Source organism: Mastigoproctus giganteus, chromosome 8, assembly GCF_048544385.1.
Source record: "Mastigoproctus giganteus isolate SK-2022 chromosome 8, ASM4854438v1, whole genome shotgun sequence".
NCBI classification, from domain to species: Eukaryota; Metazoa; Arthropoda; class Arachnida; order Uropygi; family Thelyphonidae; genus Mastigoproctus; species Mastigoproctus giganteus.
The window spans coordinates 199608356-199624897 of NC_143582.1; the positions used below are offsets into that span (position 1 = coordinate 199608356).

General features: G+C 38.5%; 1 protein-coding gene across 3 annotated transcripts in view; it reads left to right on the plus strand.

The window, feature by feature from the left end:
- Window positions 1-16542, plus strand: part of LOC150082168 (uncharacterized) — a 149200-nt gene that overhangs the window by 118789 nt on the left and 13869 nt on the right. For all 3 annotated transcript variants that reach the window (XM_090379150.1, XM_090379151.1, XM_090379152.1), the window contains 4 exons: window positions 787-966; window positions 3223-3418; window positions 8512-8585; window positions 11612-11736. In XM_090379150.1, the coding sequence (XP_090235276.1) occupies window positions 787-966; window positions 3223-3418; window positions 8512-8585; window positions 11612-11736 (575 nt within the window). The remainder of the gene's footprint in view (window positions 1-786; window positions 967-3222; window positions 3419-8511; window positions 8586-11611; window positions 11737-16542) is intronic.

Below are 16542 nucleotides of genomic sequence, written 5' to 3' on the forward strand. Positions count from 1 at the left end.
ATGTTTATGGCACCAAGGTAGACCAAGGTTGACCTGGACTTTGCCATACTGGTCAACACTAGTATGGCAAAATAGTTTGCTTGGGGGTTGAAGTTATATTGGTCTCACTCCTCGTCAATATGAGTGCGCTCCCAGACTGTGTAGTAAACAAAATTCAAGATGGCGTCAGACTCTATCTTTCGACTATGGAACAGCGTTGAATTATCAAATACACAGTAAATGGCGTACAATCTACGCTGGTTATGCGCACAATATGATATTGAGATTTTACCACGCAACCTTAGGCTGAGAAATCATGGGCAGTCCTCCTTATAGCCCGCACTTGGCCCAAAGATTTTTACTTGTTTGGATTAATGATGGAAAAAATGTATCAGTGACAGTAATAATGTAGTCATTGTATTTCTTTAAAAAAAAATAAAGTCCAGGTCAATTTGGAATCACTCTAGAATAAATCCACATTTTTTTTTTTTATTTTAAATGCATTTCTTTATAAAATAAGTTGTAACATTTCCAGTTCTAGTTTCGAGTTTGAGCAGACGAGATTAACGATTAAAATAAGAGACACCAGGGTGCGCTCTTAGTCTAAATAGTGAGTGTACCATTTAAGGAAATATTTTGAAATTTCTCTTTCAGATTTTGACTTAAACTGCAAAAGGAAAAGGATTTTTAATTGGTCAGTAAACTCCAAGATAATTTAGAACTTTATAATTAAATCATTTCTAATTAAATCATTTTTAAACCTCGGTTGGTAACTTATAATTTTGTTTTTCTGACTTTCGATTGTAGAGTCCAGTGAATCATCGGGTGTATGTACAAGTAACAGTGGAACGAGTTACGACTACTACTCTGACCAGCCAGAATTTTCAAAGTCCACACCAGTCGTTGATTCTGTTTGCGTCTGTGTAGAAGAGTACACTCTCAACACTTCGGGCCATTTACAGCTCAAACATGGCGATCTCGTCGAAGGTATGAATCATGATCTAGAGATGTTTATATATAAATATGAAAAATTATATTGTTTCAACAAATAACGATTAGTTTTATTGGATTATTTTTTATTAAGGTACTCCAAATAAATATCTATTATCTTATCATTACATAAATACAGTATGAAGTTTTCTGAGCAGTACAGACAGGCTGCTAGGACAGCTCAGGGGGTTTTGTCAATGATATACAGGAACTTTTCCAGCAGGAAAAATGAGGTGATTATTTCATTGTACAATGCAATGATTAGGTTGCATCTTGAGTATTCCATACAGGTCTGGAGACCTCATTTTAGGAGGGATGTAGAACTGCCAGATTGATGAAGGGATCAAAAAGGGTTCTCTTACCAAGAAAGACTTTAGTTCGTAAAATTGCAGCGTCTAGAGACTAGGCACCTGCGAGATGATCTGATTGAGGTGTATACGGCTTTAAATGGTTTGAGCAAGCTCAATGCTGATGGGACTCTTCCTTTTGTTCAGATTACACTCATCAGGGAGCATAAATTCAAGTTGAGGAAGAACAGTTTCAGGATAAATGTGCAAATGTTCAGTAGGCGAGCCTGGAATGTCAGCCCCTCATCCCATACTAATTCGAGATCCTTGTGTACTTTAACTTTTTGAATGAGTGATCCATTGATGCTAAGATTGATATCATTGCGTGACTTCTTCCAGGTGAAAGACATTTGAGCTGTCTTTGCTTGATTAATCTGTAATCCGATTGAGGCCAGATATTGTTCAAGGTGATGGATCTTTTTACCTGTCTGCAAGGTAGTGCTAAGGACCTGATTTAGTCAGAAGACGTGATGTAAAATTTCAGGTCGTCAGCGTATGATTGGAAGTCAGTTTGGGATGCCAGAAAGGGTTCCAGCGCTGCAGAAAATAGGGTTAATGATAGCACTCCCTCTTGTGGGACCCCCTATTAGTAATGCATGTTGTCCGAAAGCTGCGAAGTCTATGCTCCAGGATTGATTTAATGATGCTAAGAGTTTTCCTGTGATGTGAAGTATTACTGGAGAATGGTGATTAGAGCTGCTTTTATATCAAAGAAAATAACACCAAGCTGTGTCCTGTCGTTGGTGGCTTTCTGGATTCTGATAAGGGTGTCCATGAGGTTGCTATTAGTAGATCTCTCCTTAATCACAGTATGAAAGTACGAGAGCCTGTGATTGAAACAGTGGTCTGCAATGGAGTGCTGGATTACTTTTTCAACTATCTTAAGGAACCCATAGCTGATGGCAATAGGTCTGAATCTTGTGGCCGCTTGGGGTCTCTGCATTTAGGGACTGGACGAACAAAGTTCGTGTTCCAGATCTTTGGGATCCTTCCACTTTCTAGGATTTCATTGAAAATATTATTTTTTCTTCTTATTTTCGTAACCTTATCTTATCTGTTGTCTGATTACATTAGGTGGGAATAAGTTAAAAATTTTATTTCAAATTTGCGCGGGGGGGGCGCAAATGCTTAGCTCAACGCAAATTAGCAAAATTTAAATGCAAAAACATTATAAAATTATAAACACTCTACTTAGCAGATATATGAGCTAGAGCTAAGGACAACTCAAAGGCGTGTACTACAGTATTTTTATTTAAATTCCAACAATGTTTCTGTTAAGAAATACTTTAAGTTTAAAACTTAGATAAAAAACTTAAATGATCATAAATGCAGTGAAAGTATTTTTGATAGCGTAATTACTTATACATTGTAAAAATTACTTAAATAATGAATTGTTGCTTACATTTTCAATAATTAAATGAAAATATTTCTCATTATTTCTGAAAAAAAATGTCGTGATCATTCAGATAAAATGTATGAACTACCTGAATTAAAATCGGTATTAAAATATCAAAATATTTATTAAACAGTAATCTTGTTAAACAGATATCTAAAGTACAGCTATGTGGCTGGTCATACAGCGCTCGCGTGAGCTGGTCACCAGTTGTATAGCAGTTTAGTACGGTTGCAAACAAAGATCAAAAATTGTCCAGTAGTCTTATTTTATAGAATTAGTTCATTTTACTTTAAAAATTTTGATATATTATTAGTTAATTAATTGGTTATTAACTTTTCATTTCTATTAAGCACAGAAAATGAATGTACGCGTACGAATTTAAAAAGCAGATTTTTTTAAACGTATACCAGTTTAATCAGTAATAGAAAATTCAGCATTTAGTATGAAAAACAGTGTATTTTATTTTACATCTTATTTACTTTGGTAAGTTTTAATGTTGTAGGGTTATAGTTACAGGAATCGGAAGTAACGGCTTTCTGGAAGGTCGAAGGCGAGATGGCGAGGAGGGTATCTTTCCTGCTTCGTGTGTTCAGGAAGTTCAAATGCGAGCTACAGAAACATTACCTGCAGGAGGAAGACCGAGGGTAGAAGGACGACGAGAAATGAATGCCAAGAAAATGAACACCGTACCCCGAAGGTGGAGACTGTAAGTATACTGGTTTAACCCGTATTATAAACTGTAGATCACTACAAATGCGTACTCGGGGAAGGGATGGGGGGGGGAGATAAAGCCTCCAAGAATATGTTCTTTTATATTATATACTTGTACCCGAATTATGGCCCTACATATCGGTGCATGGACTCCACTAATCTATCCCCATATTTTACCATTCGTTCATCAGGATTTTTGTCAGCTGCTGTATTATGGTCGGTACAGAACTGCGAAGCCGAACTGTCCTTTCCAATATAACCCAGACATTCTTAATTGGATTCAGATCTGAAGAATAGCCTAGCCAGAATAGATGTTGGAAATCGTGGAAGTGTTCCTCGAACCGATCATGTTCAATTTTTGCAGAGTGGACAGTTAACTACATTTGCATGTAGTACATTTAACTATCCGTTGACGCCAATTGCAGGAGGCTTCTAATTTTTTGGCAAGTGAGTGTACAGTCCAGTAGAAATCCTGTCATCTTTTAAGTTAAAGCTGTGTGTGGTTTATTGACGTGCTCCGTACAAGCCAGTGGAATACATTCAATAAACCTTTATGGTATTTTGTGACAGATATTTATTACAATCTAGGGTTTCTTCAGACACACGTACTTGATACACTTCACAACTATACTGATTTCCAAGACTCTAGCGACATCTGCTTTGTAATATATTTTACACATCTTTTTAAACATGTGGATAAACAATAAACGAACCATTACCCAAAAATGACTTTGATTTCAAGTGCCGATTAACGTTCAGTCAAGTCATGATTACCAATTGCGTTAAGGATTTCTGAAAGAAAGAACCTGAATGTTTTTAGCAATGAACACTTTTTGGAAGACTTGAGAAATGGCCACTCTCAATCTTTGAAAAAGGTTCGAAGATCCAGGGACTGATATAAAAAGACGTGGTGGAGATAGACCAAGGACAACAACGTTAATCTTTTATTGAAGACAAACTTGGACCGCTGGTTGGAAAACATAAGTTGACAACATGCCTTGTCGACTGCGTTCTGACTTCATAGATGGTACTGCAACGTCTTTTACCTGTGATGGCTTTGCGCCAGGGTATGCTTTCAATGACCCGGGTATGCTTTCAGGGGCTCAGTTAATGCATTGAGGTACAGACGACATCGTGAACCTTTGTGTGTGAGACGTTACGCAGTAGTAGTACGGGAAATTTTAACCTTACACAACAGTAATTACACTCAGGTCTGAAGACTTCTGACAAGAAACATTGATGCTACTCATGACCTGATTTTGAGAGATCTGCTCGGATAGTAGATAACAAAGAAACTAAACACGTACTGTGAAAGAGTCCATCCACCCTTTATCAGACTATGTCTGGAGAAAAGGGCAGTTACCCTTTTCTCCAGATATAGTCTCTTTAGATTACTACCAGTTTACTACACTGAAGAAACATTTGGGAGGATGTCCGTTTGGGACAAATAAAATGCTGTTAATTTGATGAGAGAATCAGAGTGGGTTTTACTTAGGGAGGTTTAAAAAAAAAGGTAGAAATGTGACATCAAATACGATGAAAAATTAATTAATTTCTAGATTGACTCGTTATATAGACAGGCTTATAATTTAATTAGAGGATTGGTAGCGCCACCGTACAATACTCAAACTTCGGCGGATTTCCAGCAGATGGCAAAAGAGGTCATGTTCAAGAATACGCTAACACAGTTACAAGTTCTGATATGTCTGGTAGTTGTAAAGAGGCTTTAAGTTGTGTGTTATAAATATGAACCGTTTTGTGAGCTGCATAATAGAAAATCTGGAGATTGAGCAACGTTTTGCTATTTTCTGTTCTGTTCGCTGTGGTATGAGTGCTACAGATAAATGTAGAGTGGGCCAGTAAATCAGAATGTCTTATAATGCGGATTTAAACCAATCCACGAATTCCAGATGTTGACTGGAATTTGTGGATTGGTCACTCACGCACACTAGCAAGACTTTTGTAGATTTAGTGGATGACTGTTTTCTACAGCAGCATGTTAGAGAGGCAACAAGAAGAGGAATACTCTTGATTTGGTTATCAACAGTGATTCTACATAATTACTGTCAAGGGTAAAGGGAAAGGCTTTTGCTTTCGTAAGGGTGAGACCACCCTTACGAAAGCAAAAGTTTGTCAAACTCATATTTCATCCTAACTTTTTCATAACTTGAATACGCAACATTGTCAATAAATATCCGTATTCATATTTAACTTTATATACAACAGGAACTAAATGGCTTTGTAATAACTGAAAAGAAAGTGGAAGAGAAATTGTTGAAGCTGAACATAAAAAAAAGACATCTGGAGTGAGTGGGATCTATCCGATCATATTAAGGGAAGCTGCAAAGGAGGTGAGCAAACCTTTAGCTATAATCAGGAGAGCATCCTTAGATTCAGGGGAAGTCTCTGTGGACTGGAAATGTACGAATGTAGCCCCAATTCATAAAGGGAGATGAAAAGGTGACTAGTAATTAGAGACCTATCAGCTTAACATCTGTTCCAGGGAAAATAGAGGAGTCACTGGTTAAAGAATGCAAGACCATCCGGACAAGAATGCAATTATACTGCAGCCACAGCATGGATTTGTTAAGGGGCGGTTTTGTCTAACCAATCTGATAGTTTACTATGATGCAGTGACCAAGTAACTGAATGCAAAAAATAATTTTGATATCATATACTTGGATTTCAGGAAGGCTTTTGATACTGTTGCACATAAAATACTGCTGTATAAAACTGGAGCAATGTGCCCTTAAGCAAGTTACTGTTATGGATAAAGAGATGGTTAAGTGGAAGAAGACAGAGAGTAGTTATCAATGGGCATTGCTCTTCGTGGTCTAATGTTATCAGTGAAGTTCCTCAGGGTTCACTGCTGGGCCCATTGTTGTTTTCAATATTTATTAATGATATTGACGAAGGTATATTCGGCTTAATGTCAAAGTTTGCAGATGATACAAAAGTTGGCGGGGTGGTTAACGACAGTAATGACGGTATCCTACTGCAACAAGATTTAGAAAAATTAGGTCGATGGGCTGAGAAATAGCAGTTGAAGTTTAACATTGACAAATGCAAAGTACTGCATATGGGTAGCAGTAAGCTCAGAGTAACTTATCAACTGTGTGGTAGTACACTCAGAGTAGCACCTCCATAGCCGAGTGGTCAGCAGCGGGAGTGCAGTAGCACACGCTCTTTGAGTAGACCGGGGTTCAAGCCCCTAACTGCTAAATACGGTCGATCTGCCAACCCGCACTGGACCAGCGTGGCAGATTATGGTCCATTCTCTCAGCATGAATTGTTGAGGAGGCTTCCATCCTGCAGTGAGTGATAATGGCTGCAGTTTACTTTTTTTACTGGAAAACGAAAAAATACCATGTGGTAATTGTGCAGTCAGATATAAAATTCTCTGAGAAGTGCAGACGTGCTGCCAGGACATCTCATGGTATTTTGTCAATGATATACAGAAACTTTGCTAATAGGGTTAAGGAGGTGGTTGTCCCTTTGGTACAAGGCCACCGGTCGGCCGCATCTTGAGTACTGTAAACAGGTCTGGAGGCCTCACTTTAGGAAGGATGTAGATCTGCGGTAACGGGCGCAGAGAAGGGAAGCGAGATTGGTGAAGGGAACAAAAGAGTCTCTTACCTAGAAAGGCAGGTCTGCAAATTGCATTGTCTGGAGGCTAATTACATGCGGGGTGATATGATTGAAGTGTTCAAGGCCTTGAATGGATCGAGCAAGCTGAATGCGAATGGCATTCTATGTCTTGATGAAACTACACCTATGGGGGGGCATAAATTTAAGATGAGGAAGGATGGTTGCAGATGATATATGTGCGGAAGTTTGTCTTCAGCCAGCGAGTCGTTGATTGTTTGAATAGGCTTCTATCTGTTGTTAAAGAGAGTCGAGATTCTGCTTTTAGATTCGCACTCTGTGTGCTGAGCAGACGATTGTCAATCTGATATGGCAGTGCACACAGGATTCTAATAGAGCACTTCAAAACGTTGCGCATCTGCTCTCTAGATTCCTCACCATCTGATACCTGATCAGATATAAAATCATGTAAAATTGTGTAGAGAAATGCTAACACAGTTTAAGAAACACAGTGAAGCATTTCCTTAGTCACACAGTGACTGGTGATGAGACACGGATCAGTCATGATCCAGAAATATCTCACAAAATGGTTAACACTTACACCATGTAACTTAAGGATACTTTCAACTGTGTCAGCGTATTCCAGGACACTCTCCTGCCATCTTCCGGCAGCTCCCTGAAAGTTGAATGGTTGTACGTTGGCGCTGCCGTTCCACGAATTAAATTATCTGCCTACGGATAGATATATTTCCTGGAGGGATATTATGGATTCTGAATTACGCCTAAAATATTACCAGGGAACAAAATAACATTCCCTGAAAAATTATGTGCACCCGGCATTTCTTTGAAAGTGATGTCCAAACATCTGAAACATACTTCCATTTTTATGTACGTAACTCTAGATATTTATGAAAACAAAAAATTTCCAAATTTTTATTGGTCCGATTTTAAATGACTGGACAAATCTTTCTAGAAGTCCCAAATACAAAATATCGAGAAATTCCATGAGATTGCGTGATATTCCATTTATACATGAGAGAGAGATTTACTTTTCAAATTATTCTTGCGATCGCACTAACAAATTCTCTCCTTATATATATATTTTTTTCCTACTGATAATTACACCAGCCTCTCCCAACTTTCTTATCTTGTTTTTAAATACACTGTGTATATATTTTTAATATTTTTATAAAAATATTGATGATAACACATTAAATGAAATGTTGTGTCTTAATTCGAAAGTTCACACCAAAATGTGCAGCTAATAAAAATAAGTATTTCACTTTTTTTCTTTTATTATTTTATTTATTCTAATAATTCACGTTTCCTGAATAATTTCTACTCCTTTCGGGGGAAACTCACTTCAGTTTGGAGTGAGTTTCCCCCGTATCATACCTTATTTTGTTAATTACTTAGGAAAAAGTGTTGAAGAATATCCTGTTATTTTGCAGTGGGACTCTTTCGGTATACTTAAATCCGTGATTTATAATCTACATTTTTCAGGTATGGAGAGCCAAGGACGGTTATCCTACATAAAGGGAAAAAGGGGTTTGGTTTCGTCCTACGGGGAGCGAAAGGTAAGAGCTCGCTAAAGTGGTAAGCATAATACTAAATAAGAGTATTGAACTAAAGAACATCTTTATATAAATATTATCTATCTAAATTAACCCCGTTATATAAATATAAATTACATCCCTGTCGAAATTAACCATCCATCATAAAAATCCATAAATCATCCATATCTAAATTAACTCCCCATGCTAGCACATGAACACAATTTATAGTTTATCTATGGCACATATTATAGGTTATTACTCTAATAATTTAATTTTAATTATATCAATAAGTATCTGTCCATACAAGTGCGATGGATGGCAAGAAAATGTATGTTCAAGAATACTCTCACACAGCTGCAAGTGTCATGTTCTATGGTGGTTGCAAAGTGGCCTTAAGTTACTTATTGTAACTGAACCGTTTTATGAGCCCTCGTGGGTAGCACAGTTGGTAGGATCGCTATCCTCCCCACATTGGATGAAAAAGACCTGAGTTTGAGTCCCGTCGATGACGTGAGGAATTTTTATGGGCCTTTTTCGCAACGTGGCTGAGTTAATCTGTCTCAGGCAAGCGTGGCGTGGTTTTTTCTCCCGGAAACTCGGGTTTTTCGTCCAGCAAAACAGAAAAAAAATTTACCTCAGAACACACGCAATTTACAGACAAATATACAAGGAGCAATATGGCCTTAGTCGCTGATACTGCTAAAACCCAACAACAACTGTTTTATGACATACAATGGAAGATTTGATGCCCGAATAACGTTTTTGTCGCAAGTTATTTTGTTCGAAGTGGTGTAAGTGTTATAGAAACTGTGAGAGAAATAGCAGAGGTTTATGGAGATAAAGGTATATATACTCCTTCGAAGTGTATACACCTGAGCCACGGATGAATCTACTCCTAGAAGTATTCCCAGAAACCATTCCTTCATAAGTCTTTAAGATTGGTCGTTGTGGATTTTTGAGTCTGTGCTACAATTTCAAGTAGCACAGACTCAAAAATCCACAACGACCAATCTTAAAGAGTTATCAAAGAATGGTTTCTGGGAATACTTCTACGAGTAGATCCATCCGTGGCTCAGGTGTATATACTTCGAAGGAGATTATTTTGAAAAGGGGAAAGAGCACGGCAGATCTCAGCGACGAAGTTATAGGAAAATCCAAGCATTCAGGTAATTCTCCGCTACACGAATTTCTTAATTCTCTTTCACTACCCATATCGCACCTATTGCACTCCCTCTACGAGCACATTCATTTAATTCTGTTTTGTTTATTCAATAGGCACTGGTGTTTCTCCACATTTCGTATTTATGAAACATTTAAGTCTACAACCCACTGGGTTGTTCTAAATGTTTTGCATTTTCTGATAACAACAAGATTCTGGTAGCTCAGTCAGTATCCACACAGCATACTGATTGTCAAAGTTTTGAAGAAAGAATGTTCGCCCATCATTGATATTCAATATAGAGAATCATAATGGGACATACCAAGTCCATTATTACGTTTAAGTAGGCTGTACAGACTAAGCGTTATCTGTCATCAGCAGTTGTTATGAATTTTAGTGTGTTTCTCTGAACTAAAGACTCTCTTTATTAAGAGAAATTGTTCATCCTATCAGATAACCCTTTTGCAGTCCACTAGGAGATTGAAAAGCTCAATAATGAAGTTGTTCCTGGCAGGGTTCAGTTTTGTCCTCTGCTTTGTAAAGGACTTAACTTTCAGTGTGAGTAGATTAGGCTATAATATTTCCTGTGATAAAACAGAATTGCTATTGGTAAGGTAACTAATAAAATGTTTTGTACCTTTTCGAATTAGCCTACGAACTTAGAAGTGTAAAGGCTCCATATCCAGAAGGAAAATTTAATCTTCGTCAATAACAAAGTTTTACAAAGAATTGGCAATCTGGGAGTGTGAAACGATGGTCTTTTTTTTAAGACATCTTCTATATTTGGTTGGTTGGTTGGTTGGTTGGTTGATGTAGGGATTTAGACATATCAGTAACATATATATAATATGTGTGTAAATTGTGTGTGTTCTGTGGTCGATTTTCTGTTTGCTGAATGAAAAACCCGAGTTTTCGGGATTCAAAACAATTCTACTCTCGCCTAACTCAGCCACGTTGTGAAAAAAGGCCCATAAAAATTCTTCCCTTCATTGACAGGAGCAATTTTTGTGAACTCAGATCTCATTCCATCCGGTGTGGGGGGGAACGGCAATTATACCAACGATTATATCCACAAGAGCTCCATACTTGGGTGAAATGAATGATGACATGCTTCTTGAATTACTGTTTCTAGTAAAAGTGATGCCTAGATCCTTAAGATCCTTAACAGTCTTTCTTGATAATATGGTCAAACTGTGTAGATATTGCTGGGCCACTGCTCTTTCTTAGGTTGCCCAGTTAATAAAACTGGAGGATCCCAGTGTCAATGGTAGAGTGTGCGTTAAGCACCAAGGTAACTGTTTGCTGGATTAAAAACCCAAGTCGAAAAAAATTGGAAAGAAAAAACATGCTGAGACCAACTAACTCAGCTAGGGGAATAAAAAGTCTGTAAAAAGAGAGTTACCGTTTGATATCTTGTAACTGAAGTTGTGTTAGCTTAGGTAGAGTTCCATGAATAAAACCACCAATAACTCATTTGTTTACAGAAGTCGTTAAAACTCTCATTAAATATTAACTCATTAAAATTACGTGCTTCAGCCCGCGCCATTGAATATGTACTTTAAAACTTTTTCTATGGAACCAAAAGTCCAGTCCCAAGACAGCATTATAGATTATTACTGCAATTCGTACCACTTTGCCTGAAACTCAAGTAACGCAATTGGCTTAATTCTGGGTTTATGAATAATCTTCTGTTTAATCTCTTTAGATATTTAATTATGTTTATTTATACATTTTAGTATTCTTTAATGTTTAAATTTCATCTAATTTTTACAAAAATACAACTTGATTATAATTATTCCCTGTTTGGTATTTTTCACATTAGAAGATATTGAAGACATTGTGTAGCTTGTTGTATTAATTCCTTTTTTTAAAACGCCTTTTTATGTAGCTACCAGTCCACTGATGGAAAGGCAACCAACGGAATTCTGGCCCAGTTTGCAGTACCTCGATGATGTAGATAAGGGTGGAGTTGCTGAACTGGCCGGACTCAAAAAAGGAGATTTTCTTCTTGAGGTAATTAAGAATTGTCTAAATGGCAAATGCTCGTATATGTGCAGTTGATGCATGGTAGATAGGGCATAAAATGTTAACTTTAATTAATTAATTGAAGTCACGAGTGAGACGGACTGTGGTTGGTCCGTACCTAGATCCAACGTAGTTAGGAAGGACGTTACGTGGTGTTTCCAATAGGTTATAATTAATTAATTTATACATTTTTGTATTCTTTAATTTTTAAATTTCATCTAATTTTTACAAATATACAACTTATGAATGAACTAATGAGACTCGTGACAGAGAAGAAAAATGCATGGGATGCATATAAATTATCAGGTGACACAGAAGCCTATGGCAGATATAAGCTAGTCTGTAATCAGGTTACAAAGGAGGTTAGGCAGGCGAAGGCAGATTACGACAAATCTTTGGCAAAAAATGCTAAGAAAAACAGCAAGGATTTCTTTACTTATATAAACTCTAAAAGGAAGGGGATGAATCTGATTGGTCCACTTGATATCGATGGTTCGACTGTTGATGATCCTGCTCAAGTGGCTAACAAACTAAATGAATACTGTGACAAATGGGCCTGGAGTACTGGGGTCCATAGTTTAACAGATATTTATTTAAAGTATACCCAGTAAAATAAAATAAAATAAAATATTTCCAGAAGCTTTCGGAACTCGTGTCCCTTTCTCAACTGACAGAATTTTTAAATACATTACAAGCAAACTGTGGCACGTTACTCATTCGTCATTGTTGTAGCACGGACGTGTGCTGCCTTGCGCCAGTGATCATCCATCAATAAAACGGTTGTCTCCAGGATTGGATGTATACGCATGCCTTTCTGGCGATTTAATGCCTTAGGGTTGTTCATTATGTTTAGTGACTCTAGCCATAGGCGGTGGCGAAAGTGTCGCGCGTGGTCCACTATCTCAAAGTCGCGCTTGGGGTCAAGATCGTGGTTGGTAGCCCAAAAATGTTCTGCAAGCGCGGACTGGTCAGTTTCGGCAAGCCGGATTGCTCTGTCGTGTTCCGTGAGGCGATCCTGGAGACGTCTCGATGTCTCACCTACGTAGCAACTGTTACAGGCCCTACAGGTGATACGGTACACTACATTGCTGCGTAAGACAGGTGTGACAGGGGTCTTCACACTGGAGACAAGTGAACGTAGGTTCCTACCTGGTAATTGTACACATTTTATGTTGTAACTTCTCAGGATCTTCGAGATACGTCCTGACACTCCTGGATAATACGGAATGTAGGCGGATGATATGCCGACTTGCTTCGGAGGTCTTGGGTTGGAAGTAAGTTCTTGTGCCTGTAACAAGCATCTGTTTAGTACATGGGATGGATAACCGCATCTGGTTAAGTCCGCCTTCACACGGGAGATCTCGTTACGTCTAATTGTGTCGGTGCTGGAATGGCTCCAGGCCCTGGAGAACAGGGTGCGGGCAGTGCCCCTGTCAGTTCCGTAGTAGCTAACATCGCCATGGAAGATCTGGAGAAGCAGATACACCAGAACCCACCTACACCTATTACAACGTGGTGTAGATATGTCGACGATACTTTTACCATAATACCACGTGGTTCTGAAACGGTACTACTAGAATACCTCAACTCTCTATCCAATTTCATCAAGTTTACCGTAGAATCAGAGGTGGACGGTTCGCTCCCGTTTCTGGACGTGCTAGTGCATCGCGTAGGCCCACATCTAGAGACCTCAGTATACCGCAAACCCATGTGGTGCGGTCAATTCACCAACTACGGGTCCGGCCACGCTCCAAGCCATCTCAGTAGCACTGCCCGCACCCTGTTCTCCAGGGCCTGGAGCCATTCCAGCACCGACACAATTAGACGTAACGAGATCTCCCGTGTGAAGGCGGACTTAACCAGATGCGGTTATCCATCCCATGTACTAAACAGATGCTTGTTACAGGCACAAGAACTTACTTCCAACCCAAGACCTCCGAAGCAAGTCGGCATATCATCCGCCTACATTCCGTATTATCCAGGAGTGTCAGGACGTATCTCGAAGATCCTGAGAAGTTACAACATAAAATGTGTACAATTACCAGGTAGGAACCTACGTTCACTTGTCTCCAGTGTGAAGACCCCTGTCACACCTGTCTTACGCAGCAATGTAGTGTACCGTATCACCTGTAGGGCCTGTAACAGTTGCTACGTAGGTGAGACATCGAGACGTCTCCAGGATCGCCTCACGGAACACGACAGAGCAATCCGGCTTGCCGAAACTGACCAGTCCGCGCTTGCAGAACATTTTTGGGCTACCAACCACGATCTTGACCCCAAGCGCGACTTTGAGATAGTGGACCACGCGCGACACTTTCGCCACCGCCTATGGCTAGAGTCACTAAACATAATGAACAACCCTAAGGCATTAAATCGCCAGAAAGGCATGCGTATACATCCAATCCTGGAGACAACCGTTTTATTGATGGATGATCACTGGCGCAAGGCAGCACACGTCCGTGCTACAACAATGACGAATGAGTAACGTGCCACAGTTTGCTTGTAATGTATTTAAAAATTCTGTCAGTTGAGAAAGGGACACGAGTTCCGAAAGCTTCTGGAAATATTTTATTTTATTTTATTTTACTGGGTATACTTTAAATAAATATCTGTTAAATGAATACTGTATTTTGCATCTACATTCACACATGAGGAATTATTAAGGTTTGAAAATGGCAGAAGGTTATCAAATTGTAGTAGGGTGCTTAATTAGGAAGGCACCTGGGGTGGATGCGATCTATCCAGTTATATTAAACTTTAAGTAATAGGTAAAAACCTCATACCTTTTTAGTAGGACTGTTAATCTCTCAACGCTCAATCGCGAATGATTATAATATGAACTTATACCCCGTACATAGTCATAAATCAATCAAGTCGAAATAACTATTAATTAAAATGAAAATTAAAATTAAAATAATCCTGCCTTCAACTCTCATATCACATCAAGGGAATCGGAAAGAATCACAGAAAGACGGCGGCCACCAACCCCCAACAAAACCAACCAACATCTCAAGTCAACATGAAAATTGAAAAGCAATTGTCGTAAAATTCTAAAACGACGAAACAAATAAATTAACATTTAATCTCATTTCCAATGTTTCGGCAATTAACAATTTCAAATATTCACGCTGTTTATTAAGCACCCTCGATTCATTAAAAAGGAACACATGCCCGTCATTGATTGCATGAAACGCAAGCTCAGAGGCACCCGTCCTACCTGTCCTAACCGATGTCACATGCTGCTGTATCCTTACCGAAAGGAGATTCTGGGTCGAACCAATATAAGACGAATTGCACCCACCACAAGAAATATTGTAAACAATATTGTGAGCTTCCATGTTGGGAACTACATATGTTTCAAGACAGTATGGAGCTTACACATGGGTTGTGGGACAATCTTGAATTCAGTGCTCGTAAATATGTTAATAAATTGTCTATACCAATGTTGTATATACGGAACTTTAATGAAATGTTTGTGATCCGCCTTGTCATTTGTTGTACACGTCTCCAATTTATGTTGCGCCTGTTTTCTAATCTGCATAATGGTACCTAAAGAATAACCCCTTTAAAAATCTTTTTTGTCAGTTCCGTGAGCTCATCCAATAAGGATTCCTGAGTAGATCTGTATCTATATGCGTTCTGAAACTGATTAAAAATAATACTCCTTTTATATGCAAAAGGGTGGCAGCTCGAACGGTGCAAGAATTTCCCAGTATTCATTGGTTTCCTATAAATTTTAAAATATATGTTTTCATTAAACCTGGTTAACGTAAAATTTAGAAAATTAATGGATTTTTTTATGCGGGATTTCCGTTTCTAGAGTGAACTTAAGTCGAGTATGAATGTTATTAAATGTGTCCAGGACCTTCTGTACTGTATATTTTTTAGTAATTATTAAGATATCATCAAGGTATCTATCGTAGAATGTTATATTAGGGAGATGTGGTGTTAAGTATACCTGCTCAATTTTACTCCTTTAATATAATTTTAAATTTATATTAAAGGAGGCGTCAAAGGAAGTAAGCAAACCCTTAGCCATAATTATGAGAGCATCCTTGGACTCAGGGGAGGTCCTTACGGACTGGATATGTGCCAATGTATCCCCAATTCACAAAGGGGTGTCGAAGGGTGACATAAGTAATTACAGACCAGTTAGTTTAACTTCTGTTCCGGGTAAAATAATGGAGTCACTGGTTAAAGATGCATTGCAGGATCATCTAGACAAGACTGCAGCAATAATTCAGAAGGATGAAGCATGGGTTTGTTAAGAGAAAGTCTTGTCTGACAAATTTGATAGGATATTATGTTGTGGTTACAAAGGAACTGGATGCAAAAAATAATTTTGATAGCATATATTTGGATTTCAGGAAAGCTTTTGATACTGTTGCGCGTGGAAGACTATTGTACAAATTGGAGCAGAATGGTATTAAGGGTAAGTTGCTACAATGGATAAAAGGATGGTTGAGTGAGAGAAGACAAGGTGGTAATCAATGGGTGCTGCTCTTCGTGGACTTTATTTTGTATTTATCAATGATATTGATGAAGGTATATCAGGCTTAGTGTCGAAGTTTTCAGATGATACAAAGGTTGGCAGGGTTGTTAATGACAGTAATGGCAGTGTATTACTGCAACAGGATCTTGAAAATTTGGGCATCTGGGCTGAGAGGTGGCAACTGAAGTTTAATATCGACAAATGCAAAGTACTACATATGGGTCACAGTAACATCAGGGAAACGTACCAACTGTGTGGTACTACACTTAAGGTGGTAGGAAATGAAAAAGACCTGGGGGTAA